This window comes from Seriola lalandi, unplaced genomic scaffold (assembly GCF_002814215.2).
Source record: "Seriola lalandi dorsalis isolate HSWRI2012SDOR001 ecotype SW California unplaced genomic scaffold, Sedor1 jcf7180002054249, whole genome shotgun sequence".
Lineage (NCBI taxonomy): Eukaryota > Metazoa > Chordata > Actinopteri > Carangiformes > Carangidae > Seriola > Seriola lalandi.
This window is the reverse complement of record NW_019524802.1, coordinates 287,246-314,824: the sequence shown is the minus strand read 5'-3', so window position 1 is coordinate 314,824 and position 27,579 is coordinate 287,246. Positions and strand designations below refer to the sequence as shown.

The window sequence follows — 27,579 nt, the reverse complement described above, 5'->3', positions numbered from 1 at the left end:
GGGGGTGGAGGTGGGAGAAAGACAAAGTATGATTTTTCATTTTTATTACTACAGGCAAACGGAGAGCCGCAGGAATTCATCTGATTCTTAGTGAAAAAGAGGAAGTGAAAGCAATCCTGCATAAATAGCCCCAACTGTTGATGACCAGTGGCAACAGCCACGAAAGAGCTGAAACAATGAAACACACTTAAAAAGTCCATTACACATATAAAGATATATGTTTATGAGACAACACCCCACAACACAGAACAGACTCTAAAATCGATTTTTGCTCGGTGAGCCTGATTTGATGCATTGACACAATTTGTCACCAGAATTGATTCTATTATTAGGTTTAAATGATCGGTCATCAGTGCCATTTTCTGAAGTTTTTCTTCATTAAATTTTCACAAACACAAGGCTATAGAAATGGAAATATTGTCTTCAAATCACACAAATAAAAAACTGACACTGTTATCCTCAACCCGAACCAAAGCCAGATTTCTCAGCATGAAGCATTGTTTCATCTTGTTATGCAAATATCTGACATCTGCAATCTCTGAGCGTTTTCAGGAAACTGATTAAGATGAGATGGTGCTAATGGCTAAGTAAAGAACAAAATACTGAGAAGACTATTTAGGCTTGAAGAAACTATTCAGCAAAAGTCCTTTTGTGCAGCAATAACATAAAAGAAAATAATTGCGTGGCGCTCTTCATGCTAAGCTGTTAAAAGGACTTTATTCTGTTGGCTTGTTCAAAGGAAAACTTAAGATTGTCCATCGTGTTTCTGCATGTGGTCTCTTCACAGACACCAAGCTTCAAACAATTCAACAGCAGGAAAGTACATTCCCTGGATAAACCGCTAAAAATAGAAATCTTGACCTTTTTTCTGAGAATGGATGATTTGGATTTTGCTTCACTTCTTTTAATGTGAGCTTCAAATGTCTTGTCGTCTCCGCTCTTTCATTTCAACAGTCTCATTTGAGAGCTACTGGGTCCTGACTGTAGATAAACTGGAGCTTTACCTGCCACTGGTGGGAAATGAACATTGTATACTTTATACAGTGGAGGTGAATCTGTAGGTGGACAGGGCACGAAGCCACTCAATATCCTCACTTCTATCTTTCTGCGTGTCTGCATGTTGGCCTGAGACTCTCTGCTCCGACAGCAGTCTGTGTTACACTTCTTTTCAATGTCACTGCAGGCCAGCTCAAGGGGGGATATGTGACAATGTGACAAACCGATTGTGTGTGTGTGTGTGTGTGTGTGTGTGTGTGTGTGTGTGTGTGCATGTGTGGGGCTTTGCTAGGGGCAGCTGTGCGGATGTCTGAGGGGCTGATCAGCAGAGATGACAGCATCAAACCATCCAGCCAACAGCTGTGTTGCCTCCACACCAAATCATATAAACACTGTCTGACACACAACAACATCAGCTGACAGAAACTGGACCTCAGTTTCAATTCTCAGAAACAACACATGTGAATGTGGATGGATGTCACATCTGCTCAATCTGTTTTACAGTAAAACTCACATTGCTGATATCTTAGTATCTGTAGAGACATTTTTGGTACTGACCAGAGTGATTCATTTTATTTGTATATATAATTTAATACAAATTTGCCTAAAACGTTTTTTACAATCCCATCTATCCTTAGACTTTGGTATATTTTTTATCACTTTCTTATTTAAATCACAATTTTACAAGGTATTTTCTTTAGGGAAATTCTTTACAGCTGCTTGTGTTTACACAACATATAAGTTTTGAGAATTCATTTTGTATCAGCACTAATATGGAAAAATGTCAAGTGTAGCGTACTAATATTGTAGCCGATGCAGTTATGATAATTAAGGAATCAAAGTAGTTGGACAAATTAACATATCCTTAAATAAAATCAAGGTATTTACCATTTAATTGCAAACCCTTTATGATCAATGACTTAAGTCTAACAGGTCTGAAGTCTCTGAGCCAAAAGCTCCTGATGAGGATGTCAGACCTGTACTGCACCCATTTTCACTTCTTAGTCTGATCTTCAGGAAGTGAAACAAATGATCAGTTGGTTTGAACATGTTAGGACATAAAACCTCTGTGATCATAAAATAACTTCCTAGTTGTTTAAAATCACTGCCCTGCTGCACTCTCCTAAAACTGGTGGAGGATGTATAAAAAAAGAGTTACTAGTCCTATATTATTTGATTCTATATGATTGTGAACATCCAAAAAAAATGAATTATGAAAGTCATCCCTTGAACCTCATGGTCGTTGTTTCATTTCAAATCTAATTGGCTGGATTACAGAGGAAAAACAACAGAAAATGTCAAACACTCATTTTGCTCATAAACAGCCGAGCCTTTGATCAGCATGCAGCAGCTGCATGCTGCCGCTGAAGGACACTGACGTGTCTCAGAAAGTGACGTCAAGAGCATCAGAATATAGAATGTCTACACATTTGAAATCAAATCCCAAATTTCTTGTGCGTAGGATGAGCCCCTTGAGATGCATCATCTCATTTTCAAGAGGCTCCTGACAGGATATCACATTCATATTTATCACATCTACAAAATAATCTATACAGAGACAGTGCATGAAAAGAAAAATGGTGAAAACACACGCACACACGCACACACGCACACACACACACACACACACACACACACACACACACACACACACACACAAAGTGATAACAGTAACAATAACAGTCAGGTTTTATCTTTTTAGAGGAAAACTGAGCAAATTCCTGACAGTCTTCATTCATTTTTCATTTGTTTTCTCTCCACTGGGTTATACTGTGTGGATGAAGGCATTGATCATAACCACATAAATAACACTCCCCCAAGCTTATTGTGATGGTTTGACTGGTAGGCTCATAAAATGACAAACTCCCCCTCAATCACCCTTTAATCCTATTCTCTCTGTTTCTCTCTGCTTTTCTATAAACAGCTGAAATGACTTTTTGGCTAAAGAAAACATATTTACAGTGCAGAAATAAAAACTGCCATACCAGTTATATGCAGCTGAGACTCACAGTCTTACAGTCAGCAAGGGCCTATAGAGAGCCATCATTTCAACAACCTTTTATGACCTTGCTCTGGTTTCCCTTTTAAGGGAGACATCCTTCATACCGAGCATATGTTTGGAATAACTTGCTCTGTTTCCTTTCTGCAGGACACAGCTCTACTTTTCCCCTGAGCCCAGACAATAAAGTCAAACAACAAGCACAAGGAAAAAATCAGCCTTTAAAAACCTCCTCTCTTCTTGGGTAGCATGTTTTTTAATTTTTTTTTTTTTTTTACAAAATTAAACTTGCTTTGTTATATTTCATCTTTTACTGTTGCTCCCTCTTAAGGATTGGAGCAGCCATGCTTTCATGCGACTTGAAAGGATAATCCAAGGTTTTCTGCAACTAATACCTCAAAAACACCAGCCTGCCACAAAGTCCCTCCACTACTGTGCAGCAGTGAAAGATGGTAAAATGAGATATGATATATTTGGTCTCCGAAAACCAAGCTAGCAAATAATAAACCAATTAGGGAGGAGGGGAAAATGGCCTGAAATGGGAACAAAAACTGAGTGCTACCTTCACCACAAGCATCTGGACTCTAATTCAGGTCCCCTGTTGTGTTCAAGGGATCATTCATAAAGGTATGTCATTACAGACAGATATGGAAACTTTGACATTACTGATACTACTCTGCTCAATTCATGACTGAAAACCAAAACAAGCATATTACACATTTGATTAGTTAATTCACTGATTTAAAAAAAAAAGATAGAACGCTCCCCTCTCTGTTTGTGGGGGTTATGGGGGCTTATGTCTGTTTGTTAAATAGACACGCTTGCTTATTCGCTCTCTTGCAGAGAGTTAGATATAAATATTCATGCCACTGTCATATCTATCTGTAAAATGCGAACGCTACAGCCAGCAGCCGGTTAGCGTAGCTTAGCGTAGAGACTGGAAATGTCCTGACTACTTCATGGCGGGGCACAGAGAGCTTCTTGAGTCTCTGCTTTTTCCCTGCCACGACAACTCAATCGAACGCCAATGTGTCATTTTTACACTATATTTTTGTTCAGATTAAAGAAACTAACTATAACATGTTCATTTGTGAGCTTTCAAGATACTAGTTGGCATATTTTGTTGCCTTTGGACAGAGCCAGGCTAGCAGTTTCCCTTAACTTCACATTTACTAAACATGAGTGGTATCAACTGTCTCATCTAACTCCCGGCAAGAAAGCAATTTAGCACACCGTCAAGCAATTCTTTTCATTTTTGAACTAATTAACATGAAACATAAACACAAAAATCAACAAACATCAAGATAATGTCTTTGCTTTTGCGCTATCGTAGAGTCCCGTCCTATGCCATTCAATTAAAAGAGATAAAGGACCTCTCTGTTTATCTGTCTCTTCACATTCGGTAAAGAAATTTCATAGCTGAGTGTTGAATCTTGTGCTGCCGATAGCACGAGGATGATGAGGTGCATTTCCTCACAGACAACACATGCACATGTTATCTTTCTCCAAGCAGATAGCCGCCTCGACACTGGTCTCATAAAATGCATTTCGAGCAACGCACAGCTCAGCTCTGTGACAGCTGTGATAAGGATAAATATTTCATGTTTTCTTGGATTGTGTGCAATGAACATGCCTTCTTTCTTCTTTTTTTTTTTGGGCAAACAGAATAAGCATGAGAAGGGCGTGAAGGTAAATCCAAATTAAGGGAGGCCAGAAAATGAAAAAGATTGAGGCAGGGAGAGAGAGGGAGAAATGAGATAAGGAAGAGAATGATATTCATCAAATTTCCATGAACACAACATGTGACTTTATAACACAGCACATAAAATGTCCTCCAAGGTAATGGAGCAGAGCCTGTTCCAGACGGCGTCTCATCTGCCTCATTTTGGATGTTTTATATTATGTTGGACACCAGAAACCCTCAACACACCCTTAGCTATTGACTGACCTAATGTTAAATAAGAACATGTTATAATACTAACACGTACTTGATTAGTATCTCTACCGTCAGTCTCTCTGGGGATAAGCACTTGGGGTGGATAATTGCTGGGACAAGTATTCCACTTATTCTCTGATGAACTCCCTCTGGGACCGTGAAAAGGCTCGTAGTGGAATATGTTCTCAACTGTGTCTATTTCTGGTCAGTCTGACATCTTGAATACACCTACAAGAATCTTCAGCTGTGAAGGGGGATGGTGAAATTAGTGTAAAACATTTAAGAATGATGAAAGTTAATTCATAATCCATTTTCTTGCCCATTCTGCGTGGTTCGTTCTGAAACCAGACTCTCTTCTGAAGTCAGATTTCACCCAGTTTAGTCATAACCACAACAGTGCACAGATATCACCCCCCCACCACCACCACCACCAGCTCTTAATTGCCAGAAATTCCCCTGGGTCTTATGATTCGTTCATTACAGTTGTCCTAAATTTTTCCAGCTTTAAAAAAACAAGAAACTAGTCCATGTTCACCACAGGAAGTTCACAACCTGTAACGCCCCGTAAGCTTGGGCTTCCCACACCTCATACTGTCCTGCCACTTTTACTGGAAATAAAACAACTAGCTGATTAACTGATTAGTAAATTGTCAAAAAAAAAAGTCTGCAACTCACTGAGTTAATTTTCCAAGTAAAATGCCAAATATCAACCAGTTTCAGGTTCTGACAAAACAAGACATTTAAATCAGAATAATACTGTGAAGGGTTCTTAGAGCTGAAACAATTACCTAATGAATCATGAGTAAATTGACAGAAAAAATGTCTGCAACTATTATGATGGCCAATTAATCATTTAGGTCATTTTCTAGAATAAAAATGCCAAATGATCCCAGTTCCATCTGCTCAGCTTTTAAGTTCTTGTTTAATTTTTTAATTCTTCCCCTGCATTGTTTGGCTGTGTGTAGAATCTACATTTCTTCCAGACGCTGAGGAATCGTCCTCCTTTTGTTTCTAGACGCTGACTCCAGCTCCTTCTGGCCTCCTGTCCCCACATACTAATGAGGACCTGGACATGTCAGCTGGTCCTACAAGTGCTCTCCTGGTCAGTATAGATGCAGTAATAAAATAGTGCTTACTGCTGTGTTTGTTATAGTCTGCTTGACCAGTCACACTCTGCACCAGAGCCGGCAGTACCTGTAACCTGCATTTAGAAAAACATATCCTATGCAGCACCGAGATTTACTCTCAAAAACTTGGAAACAAAAGCAGAACCCGTGGCAATGACTACAAGTTAGATTTCTTTAAGATCCTGTGATGGAAAAGGGCTACAAGGTCTGATTAAAAATGCTCATACAGAAGCTTTGAGACCGTTACTGGAGGAAAGACGACAGGATAAAATATCAAAATAAAATGGAATACTAACCTCTGGCGTCAAAGAACTCCTCATCGGAGCTATCAACTGATTCTTGTGCGATATTCTGCAGACACCAGTGAGAGGCGCTGTGCTTTCTCGACGAACCTGTGCATCAGAAAAAGTAAATAAGACAGAAATTCTGCTTTTAGACTGGAAGAATAACAAGAAGGGTCATGCCTTTAATCACAGAAGTCAAGGACCGTCAAATGAAGTGTATTTATATTTTTGTTCTTTTCTTTTTGCCTTTCAATTGATGGCTCTTAAAACTCTAAGTGAAAAGCAAAGCGTGAATGCCCCAGGTGGGGGATAGATGGCCTTTTGAGTGTCACAGCAGGTGAAAAGACCCAAATGGACTTGCCTTTGAGTAGTGTCATAGCACACAAATGTCTCAGCGAGGAAGCCAGGCAGTGTTTTTATGACCTTCTGATACAAGAGCAGGGATGAAAAGGGATTTAGAGCACTTTCCATTTGTTGACAATATTCACTCTCAAGAACACAGATATAAAACCAGTGCAAACAACAGAGAAAGGCAAATGATTTCTTAAAAATCACTGAGGCAGAAAGTGGCTGCAGCAGTCGGGTGAAACTGACAAAGAAAACGCTGATTCTGTTACTGTTGCTATTAATAAACTCAACCGGGTAATAATAATGTAGTTAAAAAGAAAACAAAACAAGATTAATTACAACATGCACATTTCTTCAAGTGCCATTTTACTGAACTTTCTCAGGGTTTCAATTTTTTATCATTTAATGTGTTTCCCCAAGTTTCTGTGATGTTTTCTTCCTTTTTTTGGGCCAGTGACAAGCTTTAATAAGCCGCCTCCTCTCAGCAGTGCTGCACTCTGACGATTTAGCTGTAATGAACCTCATGTTCCTCCGCTGGCCCGGGGTCAAATCATGAAGCTTCATTTTTCCCATAGCCTGGGTCCACTGCATCCTTACACACATCACAGCAAAGACATAATGTGGCTAACTCATCAAATGTTTCGCTACGAAATACGAGACCCAGGAATATGGTAAAATCACTGCATTACACCTACTCTCACATAAATCACGGGAATTAGGCAATAGTTTAAAAAAAAAAAAACAGCCCAAATGGATACATTTTCTTGCTTGCAAGTGATGCAAGATCGATCAAGTAGCCATGCATTGTGACATATACATCTGAATGCATGCTACAGAGAGTCTGTTTGCTTATTACATTGTATGCATGTAATTATTTACTCTGTGCTGGAGGAGCAGTTTCCCTCCTGGGATAATGAACAGTTTCCACCCATCACATTTCACACAGTGTACCGCCCAACTCCAGCTCAACTCCTGAGCTCCTCCCCCCCCCCCATGAATTTCAAAATGGTCTCGCTAAGAAACGCGTCCCCAGAGGCTTTGCTTGAAATGTGTGTGTTGTCGTCTCTCCCCAGCAGTGTCACGACTGGGAATCATTTTCAAAGAGATAATGCAGTACAACAGCAGAGATGGTTGATATCCCTGATAGCAGCTAGGTAACTTATAACACAACGGTTTGTTACTTCTGTTTGTGTATTTCTCACACACACCAACCATATTAGTAATTTTGTCCCTTTCAAGGTGGAGGAAAAACATTCTGTAAAAAGATAGAATTTTGCATTCCTGTCAGGAAGCCATGAAGAATCTACAGACACACACGCACGCACGCACGCACGCACGCACGCACGCACGCACACACACACACACACACACACACACACCCATAGAAGTTGTCTTGTGATACACATACACATTCCTTTCACCATGCAGATCTGGACTTGGAAAGACACAGCAACGGTCTAGTCATCACTTCCTGTTTTAATATTAAGCCACACTAGCCACTTGAGCCAACACATTAGTGGCTCAGTATAGCTTTGCTTTGCTGACGAGGAGAATCATGACATCCTGGTGAAATATATGCCTACAAAGTTAGGCATGAGACGAAGCTCTCTTTTCAACCTTTGACTTCGCAGCTACTAGTCGCTGCCCCTCAGTGAACTGTTCTCCGGGGGCTCCAGGATCCCTGAACCACGACAGAGCTTTTAACCCTGTCGTCTTGGCCTCTGCTGAATGAGTGAGTACGCTCAGGTGAAGATGAGCTCAATCCTTGCATTATTATTTTAGTATTTATTGTGCATCAGCCAGCAGCAGCACTGCCGGCCAAAGCAGCATTTTTCCTGCACCTTCCACAGCCCTCCCTCATACACCGTCCCTGAGCACAAATCTGTGTCGATGAAACCACCAGTGAACATACACAAATTATACAATTCTTTGCTCACAAAGAAATAAGCAATTACTGCACGAAACATCAAGATGATTACTACTCCACCCCCATAATTAGACAAAATGAAAACAGGAGCTATAAATATGTATGAAATTCTCAGCAAACTCTTCACCAGAACACAGGTAAATACAACAGGTGGAACCACACGTCTATTATGTTGTTGCTGTTGTGTTGCAAGTGCATCAGAAGCATTTAGAGAATGATATACCTGCTTGTGGTGCATTTATGTTTCATGCTTGTCAAACTGATTTCTTGGCAGTAGCATGGCCTTTAATACACACACACAGAATGAAATACAGGATGAGACTGAGGAGAATCTCCATCACAATCTTAAGTAGTCTCTCCTTCACTGAATGTGACAGTATTTGACTATCCACCTTCACATAAGCGTAGGAAATGTCAGGTTATGATGTCTGCAATGCACACTTGAATCAATATGATTGGATGTTCCTGGCGACATAGAGCTGTGAATGTGCCAATCATTGTAAAGCACACCGCAAACGGCCGGAGTGAATCAGCCAACATTAGCGTGACTTCACTGCTCTGCCTGAACCAACACTGTGTTTCATTATTTTAGTTTTCTTTAGTTGTTTGGGTTTTCTTTAGGTTCTGTTCCAAAACTGGATCGTGAATTTTCCGGTTTCACCTTTCGCTCTGCATGCAGTTAAATGATGCAACAATAAGCGGCAGATTTACCACTCAAAACGTAATGAAATCTTTTTGATATAATTATCAAAAGATTAGGTCTTTGACTTCATACAGCGCTTCACAAAGCAGGCCTCTTAGTTCTAGCCAGCCATTTTTCTGGCTCCTGCTGACTTTATAAAGTTTCACGTTGAGCTTTGTGAAGGGGGTCTTAACTTGATGGTTATATACCTGATGAAAGTGCAGATTACATCATGCTAAAAGACTGAAGCTAAACTATGTGTCTTCAGAAAAAGTCAGCATTGATGTAGAATATATGGAAATAAAGACACAGAATTGTTTTATATCAGTACAGAGCTAGTTAGTTTCAGAAATATAAGGTCAAATCTAAGGCTTTCATTTCATTCTAACCCCATTTAGCTGCTTAGATCAGTGGTTCTCAAACTTTTTCACATCAAGGACGCCTAAACTGACACAAATTAGACCACGGACCCCCATTTGATGAGATTCTGTCCCCATCTGATATTTCATATCTCATGAATTTTTCCTAGGGGATAAATAAATGATCTATATATCTTATCTATCTGATAAGATTTTGCTTTTAGAAGTTTTATGACAGAATGTGTTTGAAACCATGACCAAAATAGTCATATATTCTGTCAATATGTCACTTATGGATGGAATTATAGTGAAAATAAATGATTCCCCTTTTTGCTGAGAAAAACCCAGAGAATCCCCTCAATGACCCCTGGTGGTCCCCGAACCACTTGCTGAGATTACATTCGTATTCATACTACATATTTTCAGATTGTTTCACTTTTATTGTTAAAAGACAATAACACTTTCAGATTGTGTTTGACGAACTTAACATAAGATGTAAACACAAAATAATTTATTATAAAATGCCACTGGCCTTGGAAGTTAGACTGGGTTGTTACTGTTGTTGGCAGTAATCAAAGTAGCGTGACATATTAATGTTTGCAACAACTATCAGAACTGAAACAGCAGAACATTTTTTAAGGCTGTGTGGTTGCAATTTTCTGTATCTAATATTTGCCCCGTCACTCTCCTCTGTGCTTTCTACTGGACTGTGTGAGTATTTGAGAGAGCCATGCTGAGAAGGCATATGGACGGGAAGAGGCGTTCCTGTCTGCCACAGTGCTGAGAGCTCCTGTGGACACAGAGAGCACACTCTGAGTGTGAAGAGGAGCTGATAGGGAGAAATGCATGAGCAAAAGAAATCTACATTTGAAAAATAAAAACACTCTCGATCCAGCTATCCCAAGCCAGATGCCGCCCTGAACAACTCCCAAACAGCTCCCTACATCATGAGATTTGATTTGTTTACTTCCCTGTCACATTCCACCTCATGCAACCCTCCAACTGATCTTAAAATACCCATGTACTGTATATTCTGTGGATAATACTGCATTCAGTTTACTCCTGAGGCTATACAAGCACTTTGAATGTCTCATAAGGTTCAGGAAATCTAACCAATTGCTTGTGTGGCTGAAGGCTCACGCCAGCGCACCTACAACCAAGCGATGCATTCCCCACTGGGTAATGGAAATGATCGCTGTAGCTCCCTGCATGGCATTTACAGCACACTATATCCGCACAGATACCGAGTGAACGCTTGAAAAAACTGCAGATTATGATCACAGAACCAGCAGGACTGCAAATCTGAGCAGACCATCCTGCTTGTTTGTGGAATCCAGGACAAGTGTGTTGACATTATATTGGCAGGTCATTTTTTTAAGAGACCAAGTACTCTCCTTTTCACATCTACCAATCACTGCAAGTTGGCATTTTGATTCAGGCTCCTGTTCAGGAGACCAGTGCGCCTTCATGTAGATATCTCAGTCTTCATGACAACAAGACTTATGGTTTTATCCTAGATTTCACTAAACAGTTTATAGGAAGTCAACATTAGCGTAATCTAATTGTTGTCCGACGCTTATTAGGTATGACTGATTATCAATGTTCAAGGTTTTTAATAATTAACAATATCACTTACAAACAGAAAGCTGTGTGTGAATGGCTGAACAAGAGAAGTGAAGAAAGTACACTGAGTTGATGAGTATTTCAAATAATCACACTAACACTACTGTCATGTCAGAATATTACGTGTATTTTAAAGTAGGATTTCTACAGTTCTATCATATCTTATGGCAATGTAAAGGACCACAAGACTAAGAGTTTACAGCCACGCTAGCAGGTCTGTGAGGCTGTACCTCTAGGGAGATTTTATTTAATTTCATGGCAATCCATTCAATCAGTGTTAAGATGTTTCAGTCTGAACCACACGTTACACACTGTGTGTAGCCTATGCTACATTGACGTAATAAAATTAAAGTCTAAATCCTTAAAATTTAGTCCCATTGACCTGTGGACACAAACTGACTTTATATGCTGCTGTTTCAAAAATGCAAAGAGTGGTCTGATGTCAAAGAATTGAAGTAATACATCCAGACATAACAATATAGCACTGTATCCCTCTAATTTAGGTTTAATTATTATGGACAACAGACTTCAGTTTGCTCCAGGCACATTTGTTTGCTTTTTCAGGCACTTTTGTATAATTACATGCCAAGACGGGTCTACTGTAGCTTTCACAATCATACTCAACTTTCATGCCTTTTCTAACCCTAACTGAAATACAGTTTTAAAAAAAAAACGTTTTTGAGACTCAATTTCCAGTTACCATAATACATCATGGAAATGTTTTTTGCTGTATTAATACACTAATAAAAGATTTGTCAAAGAATTAGCAAAGCATGGTCAAGAAGAATGCCAATCTGTCATTTATTAATGAGCATTCAGGATGTTCCAGTCCTTCTCACTAATTAGACATTTTAAATTCCGTCTCACTGTGTTCAAACAAAACCACCTACCAAAAGTAACAATTGGTGACTCATAATTTACACTGATCCAATTGCTTTCGTCTGCAAAATTAAAGCATGCAAAATCTAAACAAGCTTATCTTTTGAAATTGAATGTGCATCTTGTGGGAACTCACAAGGAGAGAGGGAGAGACAGAACTTCACTGGGATCTGTTCAAATAAAATCTGTGTGTAAGTATCTAAAAAGCTTCAGAGGAAGACAACACAGGGTCGCTTGTGATTCATCTCATCCTTCTTTCATCTCTTTCTTTCCATTATCCACTTCCAGCAGCGTATACACAGAGGCCTGCAGCCGGTTGAAAGAGTGGACTGACAGAATCTATTAGGCTACTGGAGCAGCTCCACTGCAATCACAGGTTATACCTCCTCTATCTGCCACTTGCATACAGGTATGATTCCCTAGCTCACACACACATGGCTGCAGTGCTGCACGTGTGTGAGGAGGTAGTGCTCAGATATTAGATCGTCAAATGTTTGAGTTATAATGAAGGACTGTCCAGTAGTATTGTCCCTTAAAATGCTAGACTGGTAAAAAGTTGTATTTTGGGGAAAGAGCGTTTAGTTTGGGGTTTTTCTTTCAGCTCACTTATTACTTTAAAGCTGTTCTAAGTAATATTTCCCACCACAGAAGGCATCTGTTTTCAAAAAACTCTGCTGTTCACAACCTATCCAGCACCAAACAGCAGACAGACATGGTTAAGAGACTAGCTGGCGAACATGGTGGAGAATTTAGCAATTGAAGAGTCAGATGTTTCCCCTCAGGAGTTGGTGGGGGAGCTAAAGGAAGAGTGAGCATTGGACTTACAGTGCATTCATCAGGTGGCCAGAAACATGATTCCCAATAAATGCTACTGCTGCACCGTGTCTGCTGGATATGTAAATAAGCAACTGTTTGCTAACAAGTCGTACCACCATGTCAACTGACAATATATTAGCTTTATACACATTTGTTTCTGCTGCCCCCACCTGCCTGAAAAATCAGTTACTGCAGGTTTAAATGTAGCGCTAACCCTTACCCTAAATATTTCTCAAGTTTCACAGAAAGAACTATTTATGTAATTTGGTACTAATAAGTAAATAATTTATAATAAAATACAAATAAAAGCAGTAAAATATGATAAAATTAAAATTATTTAAAGGGAAGAAATGAAAGAATTGGGGTAAAAAACACTTCAGGACAAACGTGATGAAATATGATGACATATGAATAAGATATGCCTTAAAAAAAATTTTAAAACTGTCTACAGACTCAGAGTCCAGTAAACCCTCAGACAAACTGTTCTATAGTTAAGGGGCATAATTAACCAAAGCAGCTACTAAATGCCTTTTAGTTCTGGCGACAGGAACAGCCGAGGCTTGAGACAGGGGATCTAAGGAACCTGGCAGGCACATAGCTCATAATACTGTCAGATAGATAAAACAGGGCAAGGTCATTCAATGATTTAAACACCAAGAGCAGATTTGTGAATTAAAAATCCCCTCTGTGACAGACTGGTAGCAAATGTAAATATTTTGAAGTGGGACTCTCAGTCTGGTTTTGCATCCTGCACTTTTAGACAGGATGAGAACATTGCAGAAATCAAATCTGCTAGAAATAAAAACATGTCTCAACTTGTCAGTATCAGCCTGATATATTTCAAATGATAAAAGGACACTTTGGGCACATTTCTTCACATTTTTGATCTGTTTCGTCAGTGGTAAATGCAACTCTCTCTCACTCTTTCTCTCTCTCTCTCTCTCTCTCTCTCTCTCTCTCTCTCTCTCTCTCTCTCTTTCGCAGCCTTTACCCATATACTAAACTTAACACTAAAGTCTCAGTTTTATCCTGGTTGAACTGTAAGAAGTTCTGAGTCATCCATACATTAATGTGATGAATACATGCAATCAAGTTGTCAATGGGGCTAGAGTCACCTGGGGATACAGAGACATACAACTGGCTATCAATTGCATAACTACAAAAGTTGATGTGTTTTCTAATCACACTACCGAGTGGTAACATGTAGGCGATGGAGTCCTGAGGGACAATGTTAAAAGATGGCAATATTGTGTTTATGTGTATTGCATTACCCACAAATACCCACAATGCCAACAAATCATTTACTTTTAATGTTAAATGTTTGACAAGACAATTTAACCAGATAAGCCAAAGGTACTAAATAGAAGACCAGCAAACGCTTCCTTTCCAGACAATAGAAACATGCTTAGTAAATTGGAATACCTCAAAAATACAAGATCAAATACAAAACTTTAACATGCCAAAAAAATGTTTACACATTTATTTTTGCTACAAAGCCACATACAAAAAATTATACCCTGAGTAAAAGAAACTTCCCTGGTCTATTATTATGCTCTAAGCAGCTTATAAAGGGAGCAGAATTACCAAAGCCTGTAGCAAAAGGAAACTTATTGGGCTACATTTTTCACCATCAAATTGACTCTCTGCCAACAGAGGCCACCTGTTTTGCTTTAAGACTATTTGTCTGGCAGTGCTGATGATTTTAAGCTGCTTTAGGTTCGTTATGTCAAATAAATGAAAGGAGGGCGGTAGATGCTGCACATCTGTTGTTAGAGAAATCCAATTGTGATTTTAAAGCAATCTGAAAATATTATAAATGTATTACATTTTGGGCAATGGTTAAGACATAGCATAGACATAGACATAGTATTCTAGTATTTTTTACATTTTAAATTTTCCCAAAAAGATAAATATGGAGAATGTGTGAGGAGTCAAAGCAATATACAGGGTTGTAATCAAATCAATATCCAGTTGTACCTAAGGTTATGACTTTCTGCAGATGTGCCCAGTCTGCATTTATATATCAGAAAGCAAAATTAAGTTTTCTTTTTAAGCGAACATTAACACCGCAATAGGCGAGCAAAAAACATCTTTCATCTTACATGACTCATATCATATGATATTCAGAGTGAGAGAAAATCTCTCTCTCTGACTCAGGTGATTTCTCATGAACCAGACCCTATAATTTATGAATCTATATGGTATTTTCCATTGATTCTCAGTGTAATTTGCACACTAGATACATATGATTGAAGGGAAATTCGATGCAGATACATTAACCGGCAGGGCAGCAATATAAAGGCAAAGTTTGTAGTGCAAGGCAGCTGTTGAAGACACTGAAATTATGTATTCAGGATAGTAACTCTGGGAAAGAAGAAATAGCATGCCTGCAGCTCCTGAAAGATTTATAATTGAACTCATTCATCTTTCTATCACACATATATGCCTTGACTACTCCACTAAAAACCATACTAAAATGATAACAGCAACGTAATCATGGAATTCACATCTGCCTCCAGCTGCACAGAGAATGAGATGGAAGAATGTAAGTTAAACTGAAGTATTTGCTAAATTGTTGAATTTTATGAAATATCAAAAGTAAAAAAAAAAGAAGATAAAACAATGAATAAAGGCACCGACAATACATATAAGAACAAGATATAAGCCTGTTCCATGTGTTTTTTCAAAAGGTTATTTAAAGGACGAGAAATTCTAAAGACAAATTATCTCAGAAATTGAATTTGAATGCCTCAGGCCCCACTTGGGTCAAAGTAAATTTTATATATGACAATCACACAGTTCAAAGGTTTAACAGTATTTAATCTAGATTTCATTATCTCGTAAAGTTTCTAGATGGATGGTGGTTCACTTATAGCGGGTCTGATAATCTGGTGGTTCATCACGCAGCTGGCTTTAATTGCAGCTGAATTCATCGTGCAGGTGGTTTTCACACAAGGGCATCGTTTCCAGAATGAATGCATAAGTGTTTCCTTCAAAATTGTATTTGTATCTCGAAGTGGCATAAATAGAGTGAAAAGCGTGGTAATTCCTAAAACAAAGTCAATTATAAATCCTCTGGAGTGGAAATATCAAAGTTGAATACTGCCTAAAATATTTAGTGAAACACAGTATCAACTAAGCAATGAGTTTCAGCATCTTGAAACATCAAATCTTCATGACCTTCAGGTTTTCACAATTTCACCATGTAGGGTTACGTTCACACCTGTAATCCACTGTTGCCTTTTAGTTATGTGCTATAGGGTTTGGTGGAAAAATAGTTTGTAAAAGGGCAGGAGCGCAGGAGCTTTCAAAAAGAAGTTGATTGGAAGACCCATCTGTCTGTCATATAACGTAGTAGGAGAGCACCAAAGAGGAAACACAACACAACAAGAAGCCGCAGTCTGAGGAGCTTTGAAAGCTAGTTAGCATGTCAGTAGCAAGAGGCAACCTCTGAGGCTGAAAAAATTGAGCCAAAAACTGCAGTTCCTCGAATGGCCATTTGAGGCTGGCTGCAAAAGCAAGTCAATCCCCATAGACTCCCATGTCAAAATGTCCAACTTTATAGCAGAAATTAACATGTTTACAACCTGGTACAAAAGACAGTTTTAGTCTCTATAGCTAATTTCCCCCTTCATGAAAACTTTTTATTGACATGTTTATTTTTGTATAACTAGTTTGTTTAAATTGTATTAAGGTTTATGCATAATTCAGGGTGTGGCCACTTTGAGTGACCGGTGGGTGCGGTCACAGTCTGCCAGCTGTCTGCTAGGTGTCACCTCAGCTTTTTCAAGTCATTGAATGTGACCTTTAAGCTGGGTTTGTAGTGTTGGTGCCTTTTGGCGCATCTGTGATGCAAATCTCACACAGATAATATGGCTTGTTGTGCGGTTAATTGACAGAACGTGTGGGCGTTTGTGCTCCTGTATTTGTGTGAGTGAAATTCTGGTAAAATTTTATTTATATGTTAGCACTAATTAGCCGTTATCTGTGTCTCCGCTCACCGAACCTGGCTTGTTAGCTATGGGTGATGTCACAAGGACTACAACAATCTTTATTTAGTCTATGGTTGGTAGGTGATTCTTGCGTCTTTGTATGGCACTCGTATGAACCAAAACAGTCGCTTCTCAGTAGCTGCCCATGGTCCCTCCCTAATAGGAAGCTGATTGGTCGTACACAAGCGAATAGCCTGGAGCCTGGCAAGATGGCTTCCTGTTCGTGAGAAATCAAGCTGCCTCAGGCTGCATTTGGACACTCTTCCATTAATAGCAACAGACCGCCAGAAACAAAAGAAGGAAATGGTGCCTCATGTAGTGCTGAATAATAGAGGAAACGGTTGCCATGATTACCAGACAATTTGGCCAAATTTTGGAGTAGCTTTTGTATTATCCCACAACCCTGTGCAGGACTTGGTATCATCTTTTAGTGGAATCATACTGTGGAGATGCACAGCAGTGGAATTCAGTTTTATTATTTTATATGTAATTTTCATGCAATATCATGAGATAAAAGCAGATAATCACTATCAAAAAATATGCATAACCTTGTACTAATTCCTGTGGCTGGTCCATGTTGCTCTCTCACCATTTCATTGCCATTTTGTGGTCCACACCAAACTCTGAGTCAAAGCAATCTCACCTCAACAAGCTGGACTCAAATGCGAGAGTTAAGTACAACAGGTTTGGTTTCAAGACACAGAGATCCATTCCTAGCCACAGAAGATCAGCCAGTAACACGGCCCTCTGTTACCACCCACCTCCTGTTATGAGGGTAATTCAGTATACATGTAATATATATGTACGCAAGATGAAAGGTTCCAATTTTGGTTTGTGAAATTGCTTCAATATGAGCTGAAGACGGTCCTCATAAAGTGCGCTAGGTTTTGAGAATAATGAGTGAGCCCTCAGCGTAGAGGATGGCCCCATAGGAGGAATTCCTCTTCATCAGAGACCTAATCTGCTTTTGATCAGTTGCTACCATCCTAAAGGAATTCTTTCACGCAAGAGCTTTATCTCTCATTGCCCTCACTCTTCTCCATACCAGATGGTCTGTGAGCTACACAAGTGCCAATCTTCTCATTTTGTAATTACCACCATTTAATAACCAGGGAACTCTAACAGCACTCACAAGAGCTACTGGTTCATGTGACGGCAACGACTGTCGTCATGCACCGAAGAGTGGCAAGAGGGCTCTCTGATGATGCAAGGCACTTCCGAGTGAATATTGGACAAGCCAGAACACCAGAGAATGATATCTGCCACGTCAAGAGGAAATCCAATACGGTTTTGTTTTCTGTGCATGGAGAAAGGGGAGGAAATGAAAAGTGCCTCTGTCTCTCATTTCAACATGCAACATCCCCATGTAATGATGAAAATCACATGGAGATGACCAGACGTTAACAGATATACAGATACCCAGAGAGGGAAAGTAAAATATTGTGTGGAATCTGTTTATGTCCTGCCTCGGTGAACATCCTTCACAAAAGGTAAATAATAATGAAAAGTCTGCTGAGTCCTCTGTGAGCTGAAAATAGCTATCAATAGCCCGCCCTATAATTTAATTAAATCTCATTTCAGCACACAGTTAAAATCAATCTCGACAGACATGCAGGAGACTGATGTCTCCAAAAAAATGTCAACTCAGTCACAGTTTTACCTTCCAGACATTATCCTCCTGGATTACTCATCTGCACTGCAGCTACGCAGATCGGCACTTCCACTGACTGTTAATGGACTGCTACACTACAACTAGGTAGCAAACATCATTACTAAGCCTCATCTGTCTGTGCAACAATGACCACATACAGTATAGTATATTCTGCTTGAGGACTGCATGTGAAGGTGCATTATAAAGTCTACACTTTACAGTCTTGTGCGTTTGAAGGAAGTAGGCAATCGGTTAACTACAGCTACCTGGTAGAGGAAAAAAGATGAGAACTGTCTATGTGGGTGTGACACACTTTGGTCGGCTTGGATTGTCTTTAATCCTGCAATAACAGGCCACCTGGGGGCAGCTGTAACAAGCTGAGAACACAACACTTTCTTATTTTCACATCCAGAAGACACAGAGAAATGTTGGCATTCATTTGAAGTTTGTGTTTCTGTCAACCTGGTGAAAGTAAGTCCACTCTCTTTTAGCTCTGTCTTTAGTGACTACCAGCTCCTGAGAGAAATACACAGCTCTTTAGCTGCTAAATGCATCACTATGTTTGCCAGCTAGTCACCAACTGTATTTTTGGTGCTGTGCATGTTGTGAACAGTGGGCTCATCAGAGCTTTTTTACTGAAAACAGCTGCCTGTTAAACTAAGACAACGAGAGAGTGTTGAGACTGAACCAACACAGAAAGGTGGTGGGCCACAAAACCATAACAATGAAACAAAACCTTTTTAGCCAAAGCCTGTGTGAAAAGTAGTTAACCTCAACAGCAGGAGTCTCACAGTATACTGTGTCCTGATTAACCTTCTGTCCTGTCGTGCTGTATTGACCAAGACTGCAACTACAAATTATTTTTATTATTGATTAATCTGGCAATTATTTTATCAATTAGCCTACAAAATGAAAAAACTGAAAAATGCCCATCATAAGTTCCAAGAATTGATTGTTTTGTTGGACAAACTGTCTAAACCCATGAAGATGTTCAGTTTAATGTCACACAAGGGAAAGAAACTTGATTGAAATGATCAATTAATTAGCTGTCAATTCATCAACTAATCATTTCAGCTCTACTATGGAAAATGTTAACTACTAACTACCTGTCCAACAGGTGCTTCCGATCAATTGGCAATGGAAATGAACCCAAAATGATGCGAACTTACATAAAACATTTACTCCCTACTGGCTGCACACACCAACACATTTTAAACTAAGTGTCTTTGCTAATAGCCTGGTCTTGGAAAGCTGAGTAATTGTGCCTTCCAAGAGCCTATTTCATGAGTTTAAGAGCTTCTTCTTTGCCTGAAATCTTAAGTGATTCACCAAAGGCGAAAAGCAGAAAAGGCTGTTTCTGCCTTCTACACCATATTCAGACACCAGTGTGACGTCAAGACATTTTGCTGTGACAAACACAAAGTAGATGGGTGCCCGGCTCCAGGTGAGCTGGTAGCAACGGGCCAGCTGCTGTGTGCATTGGAAATACGTAGGTGCTCCCCGACACCAGGCCCAGTGTGTTTCCCCATGACAAACAGCTATTACATTTAAATTAACACTGTTTTGTATGATCAAACAACAAAACAGAGGTCACAGGCTGAATGCATTAGCACACATCTCTGTATAATTCAGAGAACACTGTGGTGCTGCTTGTTGGGCAGGCTGTCTAGGGACCATTTGCCAGCACAACGACACTACACACAGCAAGCTGTTGCAGTGTAATACAGTATATAAAGTATTTATCATGTCTTAAGCTGAGTGATAAGAACCGGGTTTGGGGAATCACTGACAGCATCAACCTCAATCCCTTTTGAAGAAAATGTGCCAGCGGTCTATTTCCTATTAAGAGACAACGTTACAAAAAACTGTGTTTAGCACTAAAATACTGGTAAAGGTTGGCTTTCACTTTGGCAGAGAGAGAGAAGAGGGAGCCTGTTCATCAGCATCCTTCAGCTCTATTTTTAGCTTGACGCAGAATCTCAGCAAAACAGCAGGTAGGCTACCCATTTATTTTATTTGGACAACAAATGAAAAAAAAGACCTTCATACTGATCCCATTTCATCAAATATGAGGAATACTATGAGAAATACAAAAGGCTCAGAGGTGCTAGACTTCACACTGAGCCCTGGAATGGTCCGTGAAGTCTTATGGAAGACAAGCAGTGGGGATCAGGTAGACCGTGGGAGGGGGGGTGATGAAAATGACCGAGGGTGATTAGAAAAGCAAAAGTTCTTCAAGGGATTTGGCAGCACAATACTTGCCTGGCTTCAAGCCGCAGCTCATGCACTGGGTGGGAAGTACCCTCGAGGATAGAGAAACAGTCATGGAACTGAATTCTCGTACCAGCTGCTTCAATTGTGGGTCCCATTAAAAAGTGCTTAACCCCTCTACTGTCATGCAGCTCCTCAGTGGTCAATGAAAAGACTGAGGAGTTGGTGCAGTAGGTGCAAACGTGGAAAAAATCCTTATTGAGAAGCACAGTACAGCTGCAACTGAGCACATATATGTCCCAATACAAAGTAAGTTAAATAATAATAATAATAATAATAATAATAATAATAACAACATTTTGGTGATATGGCTGATAGCCAAGTGGCCTGATTGAATGTTTATTCAAAAAGACAACTGCCTCTGTGAGACTGTCTTTAGGCACAGCTGTATTTTGTGCTAAATGCTAATGTCATCCTGCTAACATGCTAATGTTTATGTGGTAAACATTGTATCTAACATCAGCAACATATCATTAATCTTACAGGTATTTGGTCACAAACCAAGTAATAAATTAAATGTTAACAAGATAGTGGTGCTAGATGAAAAGTTAAACGATGCCCAACGTGACTACTATTCATCTGAAGGGGGGCACAAATGTGTATTCCAAATTTCATGGCAATCCATCCGATATTTGTCAAGACATTTCACTCAAAACCACAAATACCAACCTCATGGTGGAGCTGGAAAGAAAGAAAAAGTCAGGGGATCACTATAAGCATTAGGATACATCATCTACAATGATCCATTGAGAAAGTATTGAGGGATTTCACTGGATAAATCTAAATATTGACCCTGTGGTGGTGCTAGATGAAGGTTCAGGGAATCATCATACTTATTACTATTCCTCTGCTGACACTATGAATGTCTGTACAAAATTTCATGGCAATCCATCCTTAGAGCCATGTGGCTTCAAAAAATGCCATTGAGAGAACATTTAATATTCTTTTAAGTTTGAGTCACACCTGCTTTATTTTGAGAGCCGCAGCTTTACTCAGAGTGGCCCTCATAATTCCTAAATCCTTATTATTCCACTCAAATTATCTTTCAATATTTGGATGATTAAAACTGGGGCTCTATTCTGTTTTGATGGACAGTCAGTGAATCTGGGCACAAGGCTATGGAGCTGGAAAAAGCCACAACGAACTGTAAAGCTTAGATAGTCTATAAAAACTGGCTGTTATTCTTCACTGATGAAGTATACAACTCCTCTTTTATTTCACAGTCCACAACCATAATAAAACTGATTTTTCTCTAAAGTGAGAAAAAGGGCGAAGGTTTAACTTAGAATTAGGAAGTTTGGAACCCCATGCAGCCCTCATATAATTGAAAATGACAAAGATAAGATCTCCATACATAAGTGAAAGTTGTGAAATTAAACTGTCTATTGAGGCCATGCTGGTGGAGCTTTGAAGATCAGTATTTCTATACGAACTGCTCTGCTTCCCAAGTTACACTGTGAACGGAGGTCAAACAATATTTAATGAAAACAGATATACTGCCTGCTTGAGATATGACTATACTAACAGTAACCTCACACATATTGCACCTTGCTATCAATCTGCCACCGGCCTGCTAGAGCATCACAGCTGGGTTCACATGATTTTATAGAGCCAGGCTGAAGTAATGTAAGGTCTCACAGTGTAGTTTCCATTAGCGAGTGAATTTTACGGTGAGGCTCAATGCAACATAATTAAGATTAACTGGAGAAGACATCCAGTGCAGCTGCTCAGATAAAAAAAATGATTTTCCAAGCATTCAGAGAAACTAATTTGTCTTCTGAGATTGTCTACTAAAAATAGGACTACATGCTTGATTTTTAGAGTGCAACAAACTCGTAGTGACCGTAGAGGTTGCACCTATCTTTTTCTTTTTCTTTTTTTTGCATAACAATTTTGATTCACACAGATTTGTATACCTGTCTTCATAATCCAAAGAATGAGCATGCAAACTAACTTTTTACACACTGAGAGAGTGAGAAGAATCTCAAACCTCTCTTGTATGAAGTTATTTCCTTTCACACTTGTGTCACGCCTGGGCCTTTTATCAACCCGCCTGATTTTAGCTACTTCAAATATGTAGACGACACAGCCGTCCTTGCACTGTTAATTAATAACAACAAAGACTTTCTCTGCCAATCAACATTTCAATACTTTATAATCTCCAGAACTAAAGAACTGACTCCCCCTCCCTGCCAGTTCTTATTTACGGTGCCATCTGTTTTTTTTTTTGTTTTTTTTCATATGCTTACAATCACGGATAAGATGAACTCTTGAAGATAACTCATTTACCCAGCAAGCTGGTATTCCCACCCCCAATTTATCCGAGTATGTCACCTCATCCCTGATCCACAAAGAACTCACAATCACATATGACCCAGAACACCCACCCTGCTGGCATGTCACCACCACTTCCCTTCTGACTGTAGGTACAGAGGGGCCAAGTTTAGCAAGTTTTGTTACTACAGGCATACGAGTTCAAAATAAGTAAGCCCTTCATAAGTTACAAAAACTCAAGCCTGTGGTACAAAGAGTGTCAAATCCATGTCTTTGTTTCTGTTGTGTGAACCATGTCATTTCATGTCCCATAAACTCTGTATTTTGTGTAACTTTGTGTAAGTCTTTATGTCCTACTTGTTTGTGTTATACATTTTGTATAACTCCATATAAGTCTGTTTATGTCCTAACCTATCTATCTATCTATCTATCTATCTATCTATCTATCTATCTTTTCTTGACATGTGCTTCATGCTGAATCTACTGTGCTGCCAGTCTTTTTTTCAAATCCTCACAACTCAAATTCAAATTCTAGTGACAAAGCCAACTTAAGAGTGCTTCACCGATTTAGTATTGCACTCCCATGACATTGTCAGACTCTCTATGTTGTAAAAAGATCAAAAACGATGCAGCAGAACAAGAATGTTTTTTTTATATTCCACTCTCCTTCCTTGTCAAAACATTGCACCTACATTACCCACAATGCAACAAAGACCACCAACAGTTTGGTGGGAGATTCAAGGTGCGTTATGCTTCTACAGTGACCAATGTAGCCTCCAGCTGCTGTTCTCAGGCACAGGCGTGGAAGGAGCTACAGAGGCCTGATAATCTCACCTTTGTCTAACTCCTCGCCTCCAGGTTTTCTAACTGACACTGACTCAGTGTGACATCATTTGAGGCAGATACATTGATAATAGTTCCCTCACTGAAAACAGCACACATATACAGCAGCCATGGAGTGTTGGAGCCAGCAGATACAGAAAATTCATTCTTTCTAAATATAGTGAACTTAAGGAGATATTTCAGGGGAAAACCAGAGGTTAAAAGTTTAATGCCGCTCCTGGTCTAAGCCTGGCTTGTTTTATTCTTATTGTCTTAGAGAGTTTCTACTTTGTATGTCACTGTGGCCTCGCATCTAGTGAGGATGGTACTTTAGATCCAAGTCAGCAATATTTTAAAGCCAAAACCCCACTGAATAAAATCCCCTCTCTATTGTGACACTTCTTGTCACTATGTGGAGTAATAATGATTTGATATGTTATTGATCCCTAAAGGTAAATTCTACCTCAACTTTCACCCTGTGGAAAAGGTCTGAGTACAAAGGCCACATACAGAACAGCAAGCCTGAAGCTGGAGGAGATTCAGTGATGACCAGCACTGGGAAATAAACCCAGTACCTACAGCTGAGGAAACCTCTCACTGCTAACAATGCCCCCTCCCTGCTGCTGCTAGCACAGTTATCATATTATAAGGTTTTACATTCATTCAATAATGTGTGGCACAAGAATTTGTGAGTTAGCTCCATCATAAAAATCATCCGTCTAAAAAGACAGAAACAAAAAGGGGGTATGGATGGTGGTGGGGGGTCTCATAACCTCTTTCTATGCTGTATAGAAAGAGGTAATGAGCTACCCTTACAGTAAACAACACACACAACCTCCTAAAGCACTGCATTTTTTTTTTTTTAACAAATTAACTGAAAAACCACAATGCAAACAGGTGGCCTGTTTGAGCTACAAAAGAATCATCTGAATGAGCCACAATAAATCTTTTATGCAACAGAAATGTCACGACTTCAGAGGCCTGGCTGATGGTGTCCTGTCAATACTCTCTCAAATACCACACACCCAATTTAACAATGAAACCAGCTGTATGAAAAAAAATGCCTATTATTAGCAATGCACATTGATTTCCACAATTATTGGTCTTTTTCACTTCTGGTTTAACCTTGTGCTTTTATTTTCTGCGATGTATTGCCTGAAGCTGAGAATGGAGTAGAACAGAATAGAATACAATGAGCACTGTTACTGACTGGGAATATCAGCAAGTTTTTTTATAGTATGATCACATCCTGAATTTTAATAGCTGTTACCAAAAATAGTGTCGCCTCATGTAGTAGGCTACTTAGTCTGGGTCAGACATACTGATAGATGTGATGGCAGAGACCGGTGATCATGGGCCTTTAGGTCTGTCTGTAGGTCCCTACCTGTCAATATAATCGTTTTTCAATATCTGACCCTACAGAGTCACAGAATCTAACGGGTCACACATTTTGTTGTAACACCAACACAGGACGGAAGGGCTTTCTGACGGACAGATATAAGGATACATACACAGACAGATAGAGACCGGGCTGGACAGTCCACCGGACCAGACAGTTTGATGTGCAGAGGTCCGTTTTGACCGTCGCGCATTCCTACAGATTGCCTCCATCCATGCAGCACGCGGCGGCTGTGCGCGCCAACATTCAGCAGCACGAGACGCAGGTTTCTACCTGTTAGCACGAGAGCATGCATGCAGTGAGTGCCCCGCTTACCTTTTCCTCTCGTCTCTTTTGACATAGTGTCCTCTCCCGTGTGTCTCTCTCTCTGCTGTCTCTCAGTGAAGTGGTCACGTTATTCTAAGCGGCAGCGTTTTGTCGGACAGTTGATGAAGCAGCGGCGGCTCTTCCTCAGTACCTCTCCTGCCTGCTGCACCTTGACGCCTGCCTGACCGAAGCAGGGTGAAGCAGGCACGGGGAGCTACAGCTGCCGTGCCGCTCTCCTCTTACCGTGGACAGAGAGGAGAAAAAAGGGAAACGCAAAAAAAAAAACAAAAAAGAAAACGGGAGAATCCGCAGCTGTGCGCTCATTCACCTGTGTCAAGTCCCTCAGAGCATCGACCCGCCCCTGCCGCAGACATACTTTGGGTATTTGTTGTATCTGTGCAGACTTGGCTCACATGTCATGCCCACCCAGCTCTCGCCTCTCTCTCCTCCCCGCCGCTAACATCAGCCGGAGTTCCTCCAAACAAACCCCGGTCTGCAGCTCGACTGCCTCCAGCGGTGCGCGCATGTCCGCGGCTGCGGCTGCTGAAGGGCGTCCGTCCACTTTCCTGACACCGTTTTCTGACTTTGCAAAAATACTCAAGAATAAATGTTGTGGATAAAGAATACAACAGCTGCTAATTTGACTTCCTCGTGCAACAAAAACACCGAGGAAGCCTGCAATGTGAAAGCTGTTTACCTCTGTAGGCTATTGTCATTGGTACGACGCATTTAATTAAATTGTTTAATCAATACTATCACAGCAGAATTATAAGTCTTTACAAAAAATATTACAGTAATTACACACCACATTAAAGCTCAATCAGAAAGCCTCAGTCATTATGAGTGACACACATGTTGCCTTTGTTGAACATTTTCCTCTATATAGGGTGTGGTTGTTTCATATCAATATATAAAAGATGATGTGGAGAAGATGAGGAGCAGAGGGACACTAAATTACAGCAGAATCATAAGTGTAGCAGTGTATATATTCCCTCTTTAAAGTGTAGTTCGTCCATATAAGAGGATATGGTGAATATGAGGAATAAAGATGAAGCGGAAGGACACAAATCGCAGCAGAATCATTAGTCTGTACAGAAACATGACATGAATGACACACAATAAGCAGATAAGTCATTGTAATGTCACACAATCAGCCTTTGTTGTGTATTATTTTACTGTGGCTGTTGCATATCTACGAAATAAAAGTGGATATGGAGAAAATGGGGTCTGAGGATAAAGAGCATGAAGAAGGACACTAAATCACTGCAACCTAAGGATGGAGGGGTGAAAACTACCACCTCTGTCAACCATCCATCACTGAAGCAGCAGGTGTCACCTTGGTCACGTAGGGGCAGTCACCCAGGCAGAAAAGAAAATGTTTTAGGCTTTGACAAGAAGTGCCTTAAAATAAAAAGCAACCCCATCAAGATAAAGCCCTCTGCAGAAGCATGGAGTCTGTTCTTTTTCTCCTCTTTGGCTTTCTAGGGATAAAAGACAAATGAAGCATATGAATCATGTTTCAGCGGTTAAATCCTGTAAATCCAGTTGTGAGATGTGGTCTAATCTGACAGATGTTTCACCTAATGGGTGCCCCTAATTCACTTTTAAGCTTATCTTGACCTGATTTGCTGTAAATTCAGATTTTCTCACTGTGTGTTTATGGCATATATTACACTTTATAGTGCGTGAAGTGGTCATGATGTAACACCTGCTGTGTTTATTCCTCTCCTCCTCCACACATGTGACCACACATGAGGTCACACAGTCCCATAAGGACGGTCTGGTGGCAGCATCATTAGGCAACCTCGTTCACACAAATGAATATTGATAGAGGAAAATGCCTGTGGCTGAACCATCGCTCTGGAATCTTAGAGCCGGAGACGCTACA

At 40.0% G+C, this 27,579-nt stretch overlaps 1 protein-coding gene across 1 annotated transcript in view; it reads right to left on the bottom strand.

The window, feature by feature from the left end:
- The window catches only part of pitpnm3 (PITPNM family member 3), an 87,258-nt gene extending 61,050 nt beyond the window's left edge, over positions 1-26,208 (bottom strand). The window contains exons 1-2 of the mRNA XM_023404594.2: positions 25,701-26,208; positions 6,355-6,450 (exon numbers count right to left, since the gene is read on the bottom strand). Coding sequence (XP_023260362.1) covers positions 6,355-6,450; positions 25,701-25,725 — 121 coding nt within the window. The 5' untranslated portion in view covers positions 25,726-26,208. The remainder of the gene's footprint in view (positions 1-6,354; positions 6,451-25,700) is intronic.
- Between the last annotated feature and the right edge of the window lie 1,371 nt (positions 26,209-27,579).